The sequence below is a fragment of the Xyrauchen texanus genome, chromosome 39 (assembly GCF_025860055.1).
Source record: "Xyrauchen texanus isolate HMW12.3.18 chromosome 39, RBS_HiC_50CHRs, whole genome shotgun sequence".
In the NCBI taxonomy this organism is placed as follows: domain Eukaryota; kingdom Metazoa; phylum Chordata; class Actinopteri; order Cypriniformes; family Catostomidae; genus Xyrauchen; species Xyrauchen texanus.
In genome coordinates this window covers 3,364,503-3,383,831 of record NC_068314.1, presented here as the reverse complement: position 1 = coordinate 3,383,831, position 19,329 = coordinate 3,364,503, and the positions used below count along the sequence as shown (strand labels likewise).

The window sequence follows — 19,329 nt, the reverse complement described above, 5'->3', positions numbered from 1 at the left end:
CTTGTATACAAGTATATGTAAACATGCCATTGAATCAGTGGACATGTTGTAATTAAAATTTGGGGAAACATTTTTAGGACGCCCCTGGGTCTAAATATAATGCGCTCATAATGAAAGGAACCAAATTCATAGCACATCTGATACTCTGAAAACACTGTAATAATGCACAAACAGGACAGAGCAGGGTATATACACTTTAAAGAGCAGCGAATCTTTTGGTTTCGGTTCTTTTCAGCGAATTGGCCAAATAGGTTAGCAAAAAGGTTTGAATCGATTGGCTATTCAGTTTGACAAGTTCGGACTGCTAACTCTCTGAATAATTTGCAGCAGTTTCTCGCTCTTTAAAACAGCATATGGATATTTTAGAAAATGGAATACAAACATTAAGTGAATATTTACCTGCAATCAACAAAAGACAGATTTTTTGAGAGGTAACTTTGAGAAACTTCCATTGGTGCTGTGTCTTGTTAATAAGGGGCTGTTCACACATTGTTGTGAAGTTTTGCCCATTGTACAAAAGTGCCTGGGTTTGTTCCTGGCAGGCTGCAGATGCTCCAACCCCACCCACACCCTAATCCAAGCCTGTAAGGCTGAGTAGCCTGCCAGGAACAACTCGGGACACCTATTGTGTGAAGTTTGACATCAACAACAAATATTTGTAAAGCATTTACTTGCATCAAAAGTTGTTGAGCCCATTTTCATATTCTAGTAACATCTGATAATATGTTTAGTTGCATTTTATTATTTGCAATTAACAGTTTTTTGGGGTGGTTGCAACCCACCGGTTGGAAACTACATAACTAAACTATCCGTTACTGCAGACCAACGCAGCCAGACCTGCAAGTGTCGTAAATGTACGAAATCAAACCATACTGCTTGGACAAGACAGACTAACCTTGCAGGCTTAAAGACATCACCTCCCATAAAATAAATCCAGTGCAGGATAGCGACCATCACCCGCAGTAAAGTTAAAGAGGGGTTAAGAGTCTGCAACAGGCGCTCTCCATCACTGTTTGTCTTACAGGCACTTACATGATATTGTGCTTTAGATGTTGCTGATTTGAGCATGCTAAGCTGCTCTCGCTGAGCTTGTTCCCCAGCACCGTGAAAACAAACAAAACCCCGAGACCACTTATCACTGTTTGTCCAATGAATTGCTTGGAATATAAAGAAACAGTGCATGTTCAGCCCTAGCTTGATTCACATTGTTGTTGCAGGAAAGTTCTTCTCTTAAAACAAGTTCTGTATAATCTCTCTTTAAAATCAAAACTTGCTCTGCCTCTGAAAACACTTTGCTTTTCAACTAATGTCAGACAGATTGTTACACATTTAATTAACTATATCACAATTCCAGTGGGTCAGTAGTTTACACAAGTTAACTGTGCCTTGAAAAATACCAAAATGATGTCAAGGGCAATTAGCTTCTGATAGGAGGTGTACTGAATTGGAGGTGTACCTGTGGATGTACTTTAAGGTCTACCTTCAAACTCAATGCCTCTTTGCTTGACATCATGAGAAAATCTAAATAAATCAGCCAAGACCTCAGAAACAAAACTGTGGACCTTCACAAGTCTGGCTCTTGGGAGCAATTTCCAAATGCCTGAATTTACCACGTTCATCTGTACAAACAATAGTACTCAAGTATAAACACCATGGGACCACGCAGCCATCATACCGCTCAGGAAGGAGACTCATTCTGTCTTCTAGAGATGAGTGTAGTTTGGTGCGAAAAAAGAGTAAATCAATCCCAGAACAACAGCAAAAGACCTTGTGAAGCTGCTGGAGGAAACAGGTAGACGAGTATCTATATCCACAGTAAAACAAGTCCTATATCGACATAACCTGAAAGGCTGCTCAGCAAGGAAGAAGCCACTGCTCCAAAACCACCATAAAAAAGCCAAACTACAGTTTGCATGTGCACATGGGGACAAAGATCTTACTTTTTGGAGAAACGTCCTCTGGTTTAAACATAAATGTAACTGTTTGGCCATATTGACCATCGTTGTGTTTGGAGGAAAAAGGGGCGAGGCTTGCAAGCCGAATAACACCATCCCAACCGTGAAGCATGGGGGTGCAGCATCATGTTGTGGGGTGCTTTGCTGCAGGAGGGACTGGTGCACTTCACAAAATAGATGGCATCATGAGGAAGGAAAATTATGTAAATATATTGAAGCAACATCTCAAGACATCAGACAGGAAGTTAAAGCTCGGTCGCAAATGGGTCTTCCAAATGAACAATGACCCCAAGCACACATCCAAGTTGTGGAAAAATGGCTTAAGAACAACAAAGTCAAGATATTGGCGTGGCCATCACAAAGCCCTGACCTCAATCCAATAGAGAGTTTGTGGGCAGAACTGAAAAACAAACCTGACTCAGTTACACCAGTTCTGTCTGGAGGAATGGGACAAAATTCCAGTAACTTATTGTGAGAAGCTTGTGGAAGGATACTCAAAACATTTGACCCAAGTTAAACAATTTAAGGCAATGCTACCAAATACTAACAAAGTGTATGTAAACTTCTGACCCACTGGGAATGTGATGAAAGAAAACTGAAATAAATAATTCTCTCTAGTACTATTCTGACATTTCACATTCTTAAAATAAAGTCGTGTTCTGAACTGGCCTAAGAGTAACTCTTAAAAGTGCACATTTTAAATAATGACATTTTGATTGCAATACTTAGTTGATACTGGTGTTTTCTGTGAAAATTTTAAGGTCACAAAAATCACACCCAAGCTTTGACAAATTGACTTCCTCTTGACACCGCTAGTATCTGTTAAATCCAATGAAATCTCTTTCTAAATGTCCAAACAAGAATGGAAATGAACATTTGCATTTGATTTGACAAATCTGACCATGACCTAGCTAAGCAGAGCTCTAACACACGTTTCTCATTACCACAACATATGTCTCCAATTGCATATTCCAAAAAGAGTCATTTTCCAGGACAATCACATTCGTGTTTGCTATCGGGGTACTTTGTTGTAATTAATTATACAATTTTTATGTGCACCTTTGTAGTGGATTCATGACTCATAGAAAAATAAACTAATTTGTCTGCTGTTACAAAGTAGTTACCGGAGAACAGTGCTGGTAAACCCATGGTACTTTGATATAGGCTGGTACCATGCCACTTACTTTTTTGTTAGTGTGGTATTCAAAACCATCCTTCACTAGGTCAGTGAATGATGGCAAAATTTGACCATAATTTGTCCAAAATCTCCACAAATCTTTGAAATACTCCTTTCTTTTTTCTTATGGTCAAAACATTTTATTAAATCAATTGCATGCAAACTAAAAATGGTGAAAAAAACGTTTAACTTCTTGAAAACAAAAATACGACAGACCTTTTCTAAACATGTTGCCCTCAGCAGTAACTTTCTTCAGGAACACTAGCATTCATTCAGATGTTATTTTTTGCATTTGTGTGAGGCTCTGAATCTTAATTTGTGTGGCGGCATTTCCGTACGCTGGCTCAATGCTGCAGGTGATCATGTGGCATTACTGAGCAATTATGGTCCATTCAGAGCATGTCTGCAACTCAAGACAGCTACAAACATCCTGGTGCTCATGAGAGGGGCTAAAGGAGTTCTGGAAAGATTTGAAATCAACAACTGAAATCAATCATTCACATTGAAGATGAGCTTGAATTAAGCTTAAAAATCAAAACATAAATTCCACAAATATGTCAATGTCTGTAGAGTTTTAGAGGTTAAGTTTATATAACGCAAATAATATTAATTCAAATAAATTTATACTTTCTGTACAAAGCTAACTTTTGTCAATGAACAAATTGTCTTCCTTCTTTAAACAGCCATAACAATGCATTACAGACATGACCATTACGGACAATTCATATCAAATCGTGGATAATCAATGGGTGAATAACTAATCTTCGAGCTCCGATGTGCATTTATTTACATAGTGTATTCTGAGTTCTTGTGCTAATTTGAAGAGAGAGAGCGAGAGAGAGAGATGAATGAATAAATAGGCGAATCAAAGTGATGCTAACTCACCACTTGACATACCCAAGACATACACATACCTCTCTGTTTTATATATAATGTTACTCGTTTACAGTTCAAGGTTGCTTTTGTCAACTAATACTTTAAATAGTCATTGCTAAAATTATTTCTGTGGCATATTCATGTTTAACAAGTAAATTATAATTTTGAAATGACTATGAATACTTGGTATGAAATATTAAATGTATGCTGACCTTGTCGCTGACAAGTCGTTGTTGCATCTTTTTTTCCTCTTCTTAGAATTCAAATGGCCGAAAGTGCCATTTTGCATTGCGAGACTTCATTAGACTTAACAAGATTGGAATAATTTTGACGCATGATTGCGACTTCCTTTTAACACAAAAGCATAGACCATGTGATCATATTGACACATGCAATATATTCTGTAATATTTTAGACTCATGTAGCAAGCAATGGCCTACAGTATATCATAATAGCAGGGAGAATCACGTTCTCTAAGTTCAGTATTAATTACACAAAGCTCTTAAAAAAAGCCTTCAATGATGGGTTACACACAAGCTCCGTCTTTAATCGTGCAACATCATATCGTGTTTTCACTGCAAATGTCAGTTTTTATTTAACATCATTATACAGCCTTAACCCGATGTCTCAAATATTACAGGATAAAAACCCACCAGAGCTCACTGTTAATGTTTTTTAAGCAATTTACATGCTTTCCTATAGTCATGTAGACACCGCATTCGGAGTGGTCACGTCCGTAACAACGGGGTTTCCCCATCTATGTGAAAACGACAATGAACAAAAAATAAACATAATATGTCCTTATGAGTGCCAACCCTTCTACATTATGTGCAAAGTATTATTTCTGGTTTGTTCTTTTTAATTCTCAGAGTTTTTACAAAGTGTGTGGTCTCCCAAAAACTCATGTCCATTTTAATCACGTCCATAATGCAATCTAATTTCCCGCTCTAAACTGGAAGAAAACTCGTTTAGAATGAAAATGTTTCAGATGTCTGGACTTTATCTGACTTTATTTATGATTATACATATAAATTATTTATGATTATACATATAAATGGTTCTATATTCTGGTACGGAGTACTTTCTATGAGAAGTTCAAGTTCACGTTTTCACAACAAATGTCACGTCAATAAAGCTGGAATTGCCGAAAAGCATCTCAAAGTGGCCAAACATCAGCCAATAATTGGTCTTGTTAATATATTGGTTTATCACTATAAAAAATGTGCAATGTTTACTAAATAGTTAATTGGCCAAGTCAGCATGTTATCAGAGGATACAGATTACATCATAATGGACAAATATCGGCTGATTAATTGGCCTGTCTGATATAACGGTTTATCACTATCCATAAAAATTTTAACATTTTTACTAAGTACTCAATCAGCCAAGCTGTCACATTATCAGTCGATACGATTATCTTATAATCTCCAAATATTGGCAGAAAAAAACTTGCTGATATATGGGTGTATTTGTGGTTATATAATTAGCAACATCTAAAAAATTTATCATATAAAGTTTCTAAATCTCAGTAAAGCCTCTGGTCTGCATGGCTCTGTAAAAACTACCCAAAGGGAGACCGGATGAGCAGGTCAGAGAGGGTACATATGATGAAGGGTTTCTGTTGCATTCAGTCTAATGCTGGAGGGCACCATGACTTCAGTCTGTTTCCCTCTCCAGTCACTGGTTTAACCCCTAAAAACTCATCTTTGTTAAACAAAATTACATATTTAAAAGGTTTTTTTTCCCATGAAAATAATCCCTTCACGCCTTAAAATGGCTTAGATACAACTCTACACCTTTGCCTCGTTTAGCATGCATGGATCTACGATTATGCAAATTAGCCCCGCCTCCATCTCCATTCACCCCTGTACTGCTCGCCTGCAGCTCGGGCTACCTGCTAACCATCAACTCTGTTCACTGTAAAGGTATTAAACACTACACAATGGCAAGTGGTAATATTGGAGTAATTCAGCCATATACGTTTGAACCGGAAACTGATTCTGAAGAAGAAGAGGGAATTGTACATGGTCGCCAACAAGTCAATGTATCACAATGGTAATCTTTTTTATGTATCGTTCTCTACAATGTTAGAAACGTAAGTTATGTAGCGGTAATAGATACTACGATCCTTCGGCTTGACTATGTTATCAAACAGCTAATAATGTGTTGCAAATGTTAGACAAACCTTGTTCCCATTCGCCAAGTTAGATACCTTGTAAAGATAAACAACCTGATGTGCCGTTAGGAACAAACACTTTGAACACAATAGAAAGTCTCTGAAGAAAGGCATATTTTATATCATAACTAACATCCTAATATACAATATGCATATGTTTTAAGTAACGTTTGCTGTAACTTTCTTTGTCAACATACCCAAGCCATATAAAATTTCCTGTCAGCATTTGACATGAATCATCAAGCATCTTGGCATGCTAATGTTGGCTAACTTTATCTAGCACACTGCAGATTTGTTGGACACAGTCAACAGATAAAACACAAGAAAAAGAAACTTACCCATAGACCAACATGTTGGCCCGTACTCGATGTGTCCCCAGGATAAATGATGAAACCGCATTGGGCTTCAATACAAGTGTAGTGGCAAAACCCATCTGTTTTTGGGGTAACATTTTCAAAACAGTTCTCTGGAAAATGACTACTGCAAACCTGAGTTTTCTCTGAAAGTTTTGCTGGGACATTACGATTTTTCCAAATAAACTGCTCTCATTATCTCTGATTTTCAGATCCTTTGCTAATACATGAAGGCTCACCATTTGTGCTTTCACAACTTTGCATCCGAAAACAGAACATGTCTTGCAAAATACGATACATAGCTACACCTGGCTTCTCCTGATACCCTTTCTTCGCCGTTGTGTATGCTATTGATATGGAAAGCCCCATCCCGCAAGTTGACGGGATTGGTTACTTAGGTTTGTGACGGATGAAACTCTGGCTGTCTGAATACCTTTTTGAGACTGTCTTCGGTAAACTGCAGTTCCAAGGTGAAAATGCTCAGCCATGGCGTTGACTGCTGATTTCACTCATGGTATGTCTTCTAGCATATAACAAAAATATTATATGGACATGTAACCAAAATGCTCTCAACAGAACACTCCCATATGTTCTTACATGAGCTGGTTAAGTTCTTCAGAGCTAATTTTCATAAACAGAGCCTGTTCACGCACAGTTGAGGTGCTCTCTTTATCTCCAACACAATCATTAGAGCGTACATCCCTCCACATACACAAATTGTAAATCTACAGGCCCCTTCAAGCTGTGCTCTGTGCTAGTTTAAGCAGGGAATCAATCATTTTAGGGTTGAAGAATTCTTGAACTAGTCTCTGGAGGAGCTGGGCAAAGTGTGACGAGCACATGTTGATCACGTTCATGTGATTAACAGAAAGTGTTCCTCCATGGACAACCTTGAGAGATGATTGGTTTTCCAGACCCAAAACTTCTGGAAAGAGCTTGTGTCTTGGCATTGATCTTGGAACTGCCTCCCCAACCAGAATCTCCCCTGTATCTATACTGAGAAGATGCATGAAAGGTCTCAGATCAATAAGACTAGAACTTAAGGACTATAAACCTTCAAAGACACCTTGGAAGATCTAACCTCTGAACCATCATAAATTGATTTAAGAACTTCTGCACAGTTGACCTTCTCTGTCATGCAACACGTGGCAAACGCTGTCCTAGAGCTTTACGACGCTCAGAACAACTGTTGATTTCATACATATAGTGCAATGAAATACACAGCATGCATACATTATTACTCAACTTAAATGAACAAAATATGTTTCATTATCATTAGAAACTTGATTTTTGTACATTTTCTTAATGCTGCCAGTGCAAAACTTGCCGTCATGAACCTATTGTTTTAAATGTTTAAACTGGTTGCTAGGGTAAGAAAGACTGTCATCGTAATCTAAAGACATCTATTTGTTTGGATTTTTTGAACATTGTAATCATATCTTGTTTTGGTGATCGAAATGCACATTACTAAAAAAGGATGTAAACACAGCCGGCAGAAACCACCAGAAACAAGTCCAGACATGCTCTCTGAATCAAAACGACATGAAAGAAACCGATACTCAACAAATCCCTTTCAATTATACACCTATAGGCCTGGATTAATAGTTTGTGGTGATAAAATTAAAAAAAACAGCAATACAGCACAACAAGAGGCAAAAGAAAAGATTCAAAAGATTCAACATCGACATACATGTCAATGTTTGCCAAGAATGACCTGCCAGATGACATTAGCAAACAACAGAAGTCTTCACGAGGAGGACAAGGGGCTTGTGGGATTTGGAGTTTTATGTTTCATGCAATAAGAATGCACCACTACTCAGGGGGCTTCCAGAACTCTCGGTCCATGAAGAGGATCGGAATCATCTCGCCGCTCTAATGGAAAGCGCAGACTCAGTACCAAGAACAACGGTTGAGACACAAGAGAGGGGAATGCATGCTGCTGACTAACCTTTCAGCCTGAAGGTAGAGGGCCCCTCTTAATGAAACTACTCTTTAAACTCACCAGAGCCGAGCCCCAAAACATACTCTATGCAAAATCGTTTCTAGCTACACAAGTCGTTACATTCCGAAATGTGTCCCAACACATTTCATAAGGCATTCGGGAATTGATCGGATGGTGAAAAGTGGTCTCTGAATGACAGGCAAGATGGCTTGGAGACGTCAACCAAAAAGCATAGGGGTGATTCTCACAAAATCAGTCAAGAAAAGAATTAGTCATATTTTGCCTAAAAAATTAGAAAGCAAATAAGAAAATGAAGCCTATTTTTAGGACCATGTACACTTCGTGAATATGCGTAATTACATATTTTAAGCAAGGGTCTTATAATAAACACTGCACGTCACCTATGTCTTTCCATGCACATGCACAACGCCAAGGCCAATTGCAGTCTGAATTACGTGTATGCTGGATAAACCCATGGCTGCAATCCCATTAGGTCTGTTAGTCCGTTGTTGCAAAAATATTACTGGTACAATTTCAGTCAGACTAAGGCGTTTACATGACATTTCAGAGATGAATTGGGCTATTTTTTACTCCAACTGAAATCGAAACTTTTAAAGTGCATTATTGTGTAATGAATTGTGCATAATAAGACCTGGGATGTGTATTATGGATGTATACAGGGTCTTTTCTCAACAACTTGCTAAATTGCTTCAACTTGTGTGGATTTGCGTGGGTGATAAGATGAGCGGATTGACGGTGTCAGACATGGAGGCAACTGAGATTTGTCCTCCACCACCCGGATTGAGGCGAGTCAATACGCCACAACGAGGACTTAGAGTGCATTGGGAACTGGGCATTCCAAATTGGGGAGAAAAAAACAAATAAATGCTGGACCTTCTGAGCCTCATTAAAGTTATTTAAACATCAGTGATAGCACATATAAAAAGTTGTGGTATTAATCTACACACGTCACCCACAAACTGCGTACATAAAAGATGCATCCACCCCAAGCTAAGAGCTCTCAAGGCGGCCACATACTACACCCTTTAAAGGAAAGACACTGTATAATCTCAAATTGTTGCCTGAAACCTACAGACAGGAAGTTCCCCAGTACCAGATGCTTGATTAGACCGTTGCAAAGAGCAGCTAATTGATTGTAATGACTTCAGTGTGTGGGACCGCAGAGAGAAAGAGGAAGGGCTGGTATGACCACAGACGGGTCTCTCCATAATGCTAAAGGACTCGGGTTACAACCCTGAGGGTCGCCCAAGGATTGGCGACAGAACGAGTTTATAAGTGAGCTAAAACAGCAGAAATAAATGTTCAAATTCATCCTGTTTTAATCTAGTAGATATTTTTGTTCTGCCTAAAATAATTATGATTTTATGGGAGGTTATTTTCAGCACATAAAAACCCCATGAAATCTCATGAGCCTGAAATACACATGGCACAGTAACAATTGTGGTTAATCTGGAACTGGACATGACAAAATGAATGACTTGCGACAAGTTTTTGGTTTTCCTTAAAACTGGATAATAAGAAAAGTGTCATTCGGGAGTTAGTGTTGAATGTTTCATGCTGTAGATTAAAAAACAATTGGCTCACGAGAGTCATTCGTTTGGCAATCAGACATCACTGTTCCGTTATATGATTTAAAAGTAATATCCTCTAAGAGTCATTCATTCGGGAATCGGACTAAACTGCCATCAATGTATGCTTTACATTAGTGATGCAATAGCAGTGTTGCAGCATGTGAAACACTATCAAAGTATTTGAGCACTACTCTGCTTAACAAAAAACTTTTAGGAGTACACTAGAATATAGATGGCCTAAATGCAAACAGACAAGGACTACAAGCCACAAAACTCTTTTGATACAAGTTTGATTTCATGGGGTCTTTAATTAGTTTCTCAGTTGATTTTGCTAGACCAACCCAAGACTAACTAACTAAGCTCTTTAAAGTGATCACTGAACAATCACAGGCACCCAACCGAGGTGAACAGAGTAGCCCAACTTTTAATTCACTTTTAACATACCTAAGTTTACCAGCAACATCCATTCATTGAGAGAGAACAGCAGGGCCACTCGTCTGGTCAAAAGACGCTTCACTACTCAAAGACCTCTGTCCCAGAATTCAAAGCGGTTCAGCGAACCGGCTCGATTCAGAACTAGCCAACCAGTGATTTTCCCACCGCAGCCTCCAAGGTGACGAGCTGCTTGGATGGTTTTCAATGCCCCCATAAGATGGCACAGAAATATCTTAAACAACCCCCCTTCTCTGCATTGTGAGCAGCGTCAAACACACCCCCTTTTCCATCATTCATCCCCAACCAGATGTTACAAGAAACCAAAAAAGTAAAGACTTTTTTGAGAAACACATATAGAAATAGACAAATAGAGGTGGCACATATATTCAATCATGCATCAGGGTAGGGGTGTAAGCCTTGCATATTTCTAAACTGTTTAATATTAATCTCTGTGATTCCCTCGATTGCACAACTGTCCTGAAAAAGCTTTTTTTTTTTTTTTTTTAAATGTAAACGGATCTCACATTTGCCACCACTAATGCAAATCGCTTGCTGTGTCACCCCCAGAAACCATTGCTCTCGCTGGAAACAATCTCAAGATACTAGCTAATGTTTGTGAGGGTTTGGCTGACATCATTCCCCACACATTCTGAGAACATAACTTAACCAGATGGAAAGGGATGGGAATTTTGCTAAACCGATTACACAGCTGCTAATATCCGTCCAGTAATGAATTCCAACGCTCAAGTCCTTTATTTCTCTAACAGAGACATGGAGCATGAAGTCAGTTTCAGAGAGGAAAGGAAAGTCAGGCTCATTTCTAAGACTTGGACAATTATTGGGCAGCGGGATTTCTCAGAGAACTCGATGGAAAGCCATAGGCAGGATGATTTTGAGCCAAGATGACTGGGAGTTCCGGAGAGAACAACCACTTTAATCTGAGTCCAACAGATCCCCATCGGAGATCCATTTGAGCTTTCTGCCCCCACGGCTGGAGCCAAGCAAAGCTCGGAGGGAGCAGAGGCCAATTTAAATAACTACCTTTGTTTTTCCCAGACATAATGTGAGCAGTGTGGCCACCAAGCAGTCAAATAGGAAACAATGCAAAGACAGGAAGTTATGTAGTCTCAACAATGGCACGATATGAGATGTACCATCATATTGGCATGTAATGTTATCCGTATTCCAATCAGAAGTTGCAGTACAAATAATCATTATATTATAATCATTATTTAATTTTTATCCAGCAGTAGTGCCCTTTTGCTCACGCTGACAGGCCTACCATTCCATTAGATATTGTTTAAAATCAAATTGCCAATTTTATCAGCCACCGGGTGAAAAGAGCAAGTCTTAGGGGCCATTTACACAACAATGTTTTCAACTAAAAATGGAAAACTTGAAGCGTTTTGACCGTTTGTTTACACGACAACGGCGTTATAGGGCCTCAAAACACAAACTTTTGAAAACGGGTTTCAAAGTGTACGTTTTTGAAAACGATGACGTTATCATCTCCGTGTAAACATGCAAAAACGTGAATTTGTGAAAACGATGACGTCATGCGCACGCGTATTACATGTTCAGTCTATAGGCATGAACATCCAGAGCTTCGTCTTTACCTCCAGGGTGAACAGACCAACATGAGATCACCAGTTGGAGCTCTTAAAAAGGTGGCGTGCTTTATAGTCCACTTCTAGTAATAATAAGCCAACGTCAGATTGTGAAAAATAGGGAGAATTTGGTTACAAAGTTCGCATCTGCGAGGAACGTCTCCCGTGTAGGGAGTAGGTGCACTACGCAGACTGCATAATATGCGTATAGGGAGTGGCAGCATCGGTCAGTAATACTACATTGGAGATGAACAATACCATGTATTCACATGGTCCCTTACCACATCCTTCACAGTTTTACCAATAAATGCTTTTTAAGTTATTAATAATAAAGTGTTTATCCTTTCATATATGCTGAGAACTTTCCTGACCCATGACTTCCAAAAACACACATATATAATACCAACATAAAGTGTTGGATCATATTTATTTTTCAAGTAGTTTTTATTTATTTTAATTATTTATGTTTTCCTTCGCCTGTACTTCATATCTTTATGACTTTATGAGTGATTGTAATTATGCACAGTTGGATCTGTACAATTTTGTACATCTTATTGAACATGTATATTGAACGTTCTGCTTTCAATAAAAAAATCTAGTTTTAGCACAATGTGTGGACTTTTTAGATGGTCCCTATCACACCCTCCATAGTAATAGCACATTTCGGCACAATGTGTGGACCCACACATTGTATATCAATGTTAAATTAACGATCTGGAACTATATCGCCTTGACACCAGCTGATCAGCATATGGGACAAATTGCGTCTCGGGACGATCCCATATTTTTCGGGATGAGTGTCAACCCTACCTATAGGTCTAATACATTCTCATAACCAAAGTGTGGATGCAGAAAATCGTGAGTTTATCAGGAGAAATTGTAAATTGGGAGTAAAGCGGTAGGAGGGGTGGAAAAATGGGAGAAACCTGGTAAAATTTGGGAGAGCTGGCAGGTATGATTTAATGCATATAATTCATCCTAAAATCAAAAATGTCATTATTTAGAATACTCACCATCATGCCGCCCCAAACCCATGTTACTTTTCATTCTACCATGGAACACAAAAGGTGAAGAATATCCGGTATGTAACTTTCAGCTTGTTTCTCACACAGAGCAACCACTTTCCTGGACCTTTATATGTCATTTTGAAGCATGACAGCCCAGTCCCCATTCATTTTCATTATATGGAAAAGAGTGGAATGCATATGTCAAAAATGCAACTTTTGTGTTCCAGACAAAAAAGGAATATCATGCAGGTTCGGAACAACATGAGGGTGAGTAAATGATAACAGAATTTTCATTTTTGGAGGAAATATACCTTGAATAAATCCAGCTGCATTGTTGTCTATAAAATGCATCAAGTTCAACTGTGTTTCAGAATTCACAGCTCACAAGAACATTACGTCCTTTACACCTGAAGTGATTGTTTCAACAGGCCAGGTGTTTGATGTTGCCGTGGAGGGAGGTGACCTGGGCTTCCTAACAGAGGAAATGCCAAAGAATTTTAATAGAGCAAATAACTCCCTGACTTCCTATGGGAAACGACTACAAAGCAGCTCCAGCCCTCCAAAGACAATGAGATTACAGGGCAATCTGTCATTCAATAGCCCGTCTATCACCAGCAACCAGACATCACTCAACAGGAAGAAAAGCAAATGACAATCACTGCAAACACAACATGGAAGTGTGGACAGTCTCTTATAATGGCTATATTTGTGCTTTATCATTCTTTATCACTACACACTTAATTCCAATTTGCATAGAATGCAAAAACTGGTAGAAAGTGTTGCAGATATTGCACGCTAGGCTATTAAAAATGGGGAAAGTCTGACTGTTGAGTAATAATAAACCAAGCAGAACACAATCTTCACTCACAAAAAGAACTTTTGGCTTAACTGGATTCAGTCATGGACAATGGATCCACACATTTCAAATGAGTTTTCCTGTACTCTGTAATCTCAGCTCAAATATATCCTGTAAAGGGAACCTAATTGAATTGGGTACACATAAAAAAAATTAGACACGTTTAAGTAAACTCAAAGTAAATTATTTTATTTCATTAGGCCTATATACTGGCTAGTGATAATGCATATTAGTATGTTAAACACATGTTGGTGCGAAGCACATCAGAATACAGCTTGGTATCAATGCTTTGGTTAGCACAGCGATTTTTTAAAAATGAAAGCATGTGCCAGATGTACCCGTCTTCATCTTAAACTCAAGATCCACTCTTCACCATAATGGTAACCGCCAAAACTCCAACATAAAAGAAACTTTTCTAAATCTCAACAAAGCAGGGTGGGTTAAAGACGCTGTCTACCACCCCTGGAGTCCCGAGTTTCAATTCAGGGTGTGCTGAGTGACTCCAGTCAGGTGTCCTATGCAACCAAATTGGCCCGGTTGCTAGGGAGGGTAGAGTCACATGGGGTAACCTTCTCGTGGTCGCTATAATGTAGTTCTGGCTCTCTGTGGGGCACGTGGCGAGATGTGCGTTGATGCCACGGAGAATAGCGTGAAGTTTCCACACGCGCTACATCTCACTCAACAAGCCACGTGATAAGATGTGTGGGTTGACGTCTCAGACAAGGAGGCAACTGAGATTCTCCTATGCCACCTACGAGGACTTCGAGCCCATTGTCAATTCCAAATTGGGGAGAAAATCCCCCAAAAATCTAATTAAAATTTTTTATTGGGAAATAAATATCCCCTGCCCAGTTTAATCAATGTCCATTAACACCACAAAAAAGCATGTAGTCCTAACTCAAATAGATTAAGTAAACTCATGTATTACAAATTTAAATGGATAGAACGCTTTGAAATCAAGTTCTGTGAATTGTGACGCTTCAGTTCATTTTAATAAAGTAATCTGAACAAGCAGCAAAAAAAATTTCTATTTTGTGTGAGTTCGTTTTGAATTCATACACAGGTTCAATAATCTGCGTCAACTTGTGAATATTTGACATTTTCCTCATCTGTATAAATGAGTTTGATTTGATTAGTGACCTAGAAATATCTTAAATATTTATTTTTCATTTTACATCATAATGTTCCTTTTTTTCCTTCAAAATCCAAAAACATAAATGATATATTTTGAATCCTACATTTGTATCTCTTTGAATCCCACTGAATATTTATAAAAGCCCTTCCTTGACATAAAGACTACATGCAAATAACTACACTACTGTCAACTGCACATGGAAAACTGTTCAGTACAGCAAGCATTATTAATGATGTCATTTATTTTTGTTTCAGCTGTTTAAATGGCTTATTGAACTTTCATTCCTCAAGCTTTGGGTTATAGTTTAGTACATATATTGCATATTACACATCGTTTCTATTTATTTGAATGTATTTGCCTGCATGTAAAATGAATTACACTTTAAATCATGCAACAAAACTTCAATGTACAATAACAATTCTATGTATTACATGCTTTAGGGAAATCTGTAAAGGTCTCACAATGATCACCAGTTAGCCGCCATTCAACTCCCACCACAAAAGCTTCAGCAAATCTCCAATAATACATCAACAAAAGAGCCTACTGAGTAACTCTTCACACGTCTGACCTTTTAAAAGATCATTTCCCCAAATCACAACGCTGCTGACCCGATGAACACTGTTTGCACAAGACAAACCCATTAAACAATAGAGTGAAGAACACTAGAAACCATAAAACACGCTTAAAAATAATCAAGGACTTGTCAATATAAATTAAAAGTTAATAGATCTGGACAACTTCAAAACACTGGCATGATGTAAGAGCGTTTGTTTTGGACACACGAGAATAAAAAACGCAACAATAACAGTAAGTGTCAAAGGGACTTCTGAGGTAACGTGACTAAACTTGTTCTTTCTCTCAGTTGGCTTTTCAGATCAAACTTTACCTTGTAGTTGCATTTATCCCAGTTTCCTCTCTTGCCTCCGTTCACCACCGCGTTATAGTACAGAAACACGGATAAAGCCGTAAGAAAGTGAAACAGTCTTAGTGATCCAGCCATTCTCTCCCGTCCATGAAGCTTCTCTGCTGGAAGTGCGCTCGAGTGAAGAGTGAAGAGCGCCGAGAGTTCACGCGCCCCGCGAGGTGGAGCTCTGTGGCGTACTAGCGTGCTGCATACTGCATACTGCATACTGCATACTAGGTGTATACGTTCTGCACACTGCCTACTTCTTTTATTGCGTGAATGAACCTTTCAGTCAGAAGTAGAACGGTATCTAATAAATATATAGATTGCAAAAATGTCCGCGTAAAAAAAACTGCCATAATAATATTATATATTAATATTATTTTCCACTTTCACTGACTTTTTTAACCAACATCAGTCCTGATCATAACTACCAAACATTCATTCATTTTAAGGAGTTTAACCCTTTAAATTACAGTTTGTTTTTACACACACATACACACAAAGTTCTCAATACACATACAAAACACGCTCATGACATCTATACCAACACAACCACACAATTATATCTGCATCATTTATTCAGTTGTCTGCAGGTCTCTATAATACAGCAAACAGAGAATAGGGGAAAAGCTTGTATTTGCTCCATAGGTGAAATGTGAGAAAAATGGCGCCATCTGGTGGAAAATATAAACTTTTTTGAAACTAGGGCTCCGGAATGAAAGCATAATATCATGATTTCATGCTTTAATGCCATGGGAATCAAATGTTACCATTTTAATGGGTTTCACTGGAGACATTCTTGTCCTGAAGGTACAGAGTTTAACTATTTTGTGTACACAGTGTATTTTAGATGTGTTATAGGAACTGAAGTTGAAATATAAAAATTCCCCCCAAAATACACAGCTTTGGCAAAATGTGTGCCATTGGCATTAACACAGCCAACATTATTGAAAAAACAAAAATGAAAAAAGACACACAAGGTCGCACAAGGATTAATGCAATTTGTGTTTGATCAAAAGTCTTCATCCTCAAGAAGAAGTTCAATAGCGCATGATATTTTTAATCCAGTTTGCTGAGTAATGTGTCCCATTCCAAAAATAGCCATTCTGCACACAGTATACATACTGCATGCTGAAGATATAGTAGAGTTGTTTGGTAGTATGCTTTTCCGAATATAGTTAATATATACTGCACATTCTGGTAAAGAGTAGATAATCTGTCTACTTTGTGCATACATAAAACTTGCATAATGCATGTTAACTATATGTATAGAATGTATTTGTATTTGTACCATTATATTTGATTTAAGATTGTAAACATCTGCGGCTGCCTGTCTTGGTCAGGACACTTCTGTAAAAGAGATTCTCAGTGAGTTTTATTTCCTGGTTAAATAAAGGACAAATATATACTATAGTATATACTGTATAATATATCATATAATAAGCCACGATGTTGTCATTACAGGAAAAATCTTGTTGTAGCATGTGATACTCAAAAGAGTTTGTGCATGTATGTGAGCGTGTTTGTGTGTGTATGTGTGTGTGTGTGTGTGTGTGTGTGTGTGTGTGTGTGTGTGTGTGCGTGCACAGGTCCGAAGCCTTACACATATGTGAACATGAACATGATGAACATCTCCTCATTGAGCTTCTGAACACTCAATTGTTCTCTTATTTTTGATCTCCCCCATTCATTTTAAATGGCCGGTCATTTTTGACCTGGAACACCAGAAGTGAAACAAGGTGAAAAAACAAACAAAATTAAAATAATTATCAAACAATTTTTGGAAAGTTGTGATACCCTGTGTGAGTTAGTCCAACATGATAACATTAATTAGCATTTTCAGGCAAAAGAAAATCCTCTTCGGGTCAAAATGACCGAAACACAACATGAGGGTCAAATAGTTAAATTCATTCCATGAGCAATATCCGAAAATAAGTTACGTGAACTTAATACAGTCTGGAAACACCTTTACTCAGTTCAGTGAGTTTACTTTCAATCAAGTAGAGTCAACTCATTTGGGATTTCAGTGTATATACAGTATACTGCATTCTGCTAGTATGCAGTATTGTAGTATGCTACTCTGATGCACCCCCACTCCCCCATTCAGAGTTAGACAATTCTATAGTTCATCATTAAAACTCATTAAAATATGTTTTACAGTCAATCTTCCAGTCTTGCACACTACCAAAAGTCTTTTCATTTAATTTCAGGTAACTAAACCTGATGGGCGGCACAGGGTGTGAGGTGAAAACACTGTTATGACATGCTCGAAACAACATGAGACATCTGAAATATGTCAGATGAGTGTGTTATCAAACTCAATCGTGTTTTACTGAAGCATTAGTCAATTTGCTTTCGTACAATATGTGATATGAAATCACTTGTTTGGTTATTTCAACAGTTCAAGTAAAGTTTGTTACTTTGTTATTTGTCAGTATTAATTTAAAAGTTGTGTCCCTATGCATCAACACTATTACCATCATATTCGATGGTACAATTCCATAAATAAATAAAATATTTTTGCTTATTATATCATCTTCATTTCAAAAAGTGTATTGTTCAGCAACAAGGGTCCTCTTTTTATCACTTTATTTGATGTTTTGTTGTGTTTTTCAGTATGGGGCTATTTTTAAATGTCATCCCTGTTACCATGTTATGCAGTAAACAACCGATCACTTAAAAAGTGAATATTTGTAGAAATACCAGCATTTAATTCTTCATCTAAACACATTGTAGAAGCTTGAACATAAGGCAGTAATGTCAAATGAAACTGTCAACCCTTATAAAGGAGTAATTATGCCCCTATATATATTTAAATGGATTAATTTAGCTTGAGATAGTACAATGCAACTTATTATCACATGCACACAGTTTATCCGTTAGAATCCTTTAAATCTTACAAACCTTTATATCAAATAAATTCCCCACTTCACTGTTGTTACATGTTATTTCATTCTTTTCAAATATACATCACCTGGAAAATATGAGGCTTTATACACTCCAGATGATATTGCTGGCTGTGTGTCTACAAAAACAAAAACTGAACGAAAGATGGAAAGAAAGAAAATCGTCTCATCGACGTGGCCAAAAGCCAAAATCCAACTGTCCTGTTTCAGATCAAAGACACAAAACCGGAGGCAAAAGGACTCTGGTGCATTTGAGCAGATCTTCTTTCAGCTCAGCTACTGTTACTATTGACACTTACATGAAAAGACACAGATTTGAAATAAGATGACTACATCAGCAGAGCTTCTGTTATGCATTCATATATCAGGACCTTCATAACAGTATCCTCAAACAAATAGGCCTAA

At 37.9% G+C, this 19,329-nt stretch overlaps 1 protein-coding gene across 2 annotated transcripts in view; it reads right to left on the bottom strand.

The window, feature by feature from the left end:
* The window catches only part of LOC127632669 (interleukin-17 receptor D-like), a 41,143-nt gene extending 25,005 nt beyond the window's left edge, over nt 1-16,138 (bottom strand). For both annotated transcript variants that reach the window (XM_052111397.1, XM_052111398.1), the window contains exon 1: nt 15,998-16,138. In XM_052111397.1, coding sequence (XP_051967357.1) covers nt 15,998-16,111 — 114 coding nt within the window. In that variant the 5' untranslated portion in view covers nt 16,112-16,138. The remainder of the gene's footprint in view (nt 1-15,997) is intronic.
* Between the last annotated feature and the right edge of the window lie 3,191 nt (nt 16,139-19,329).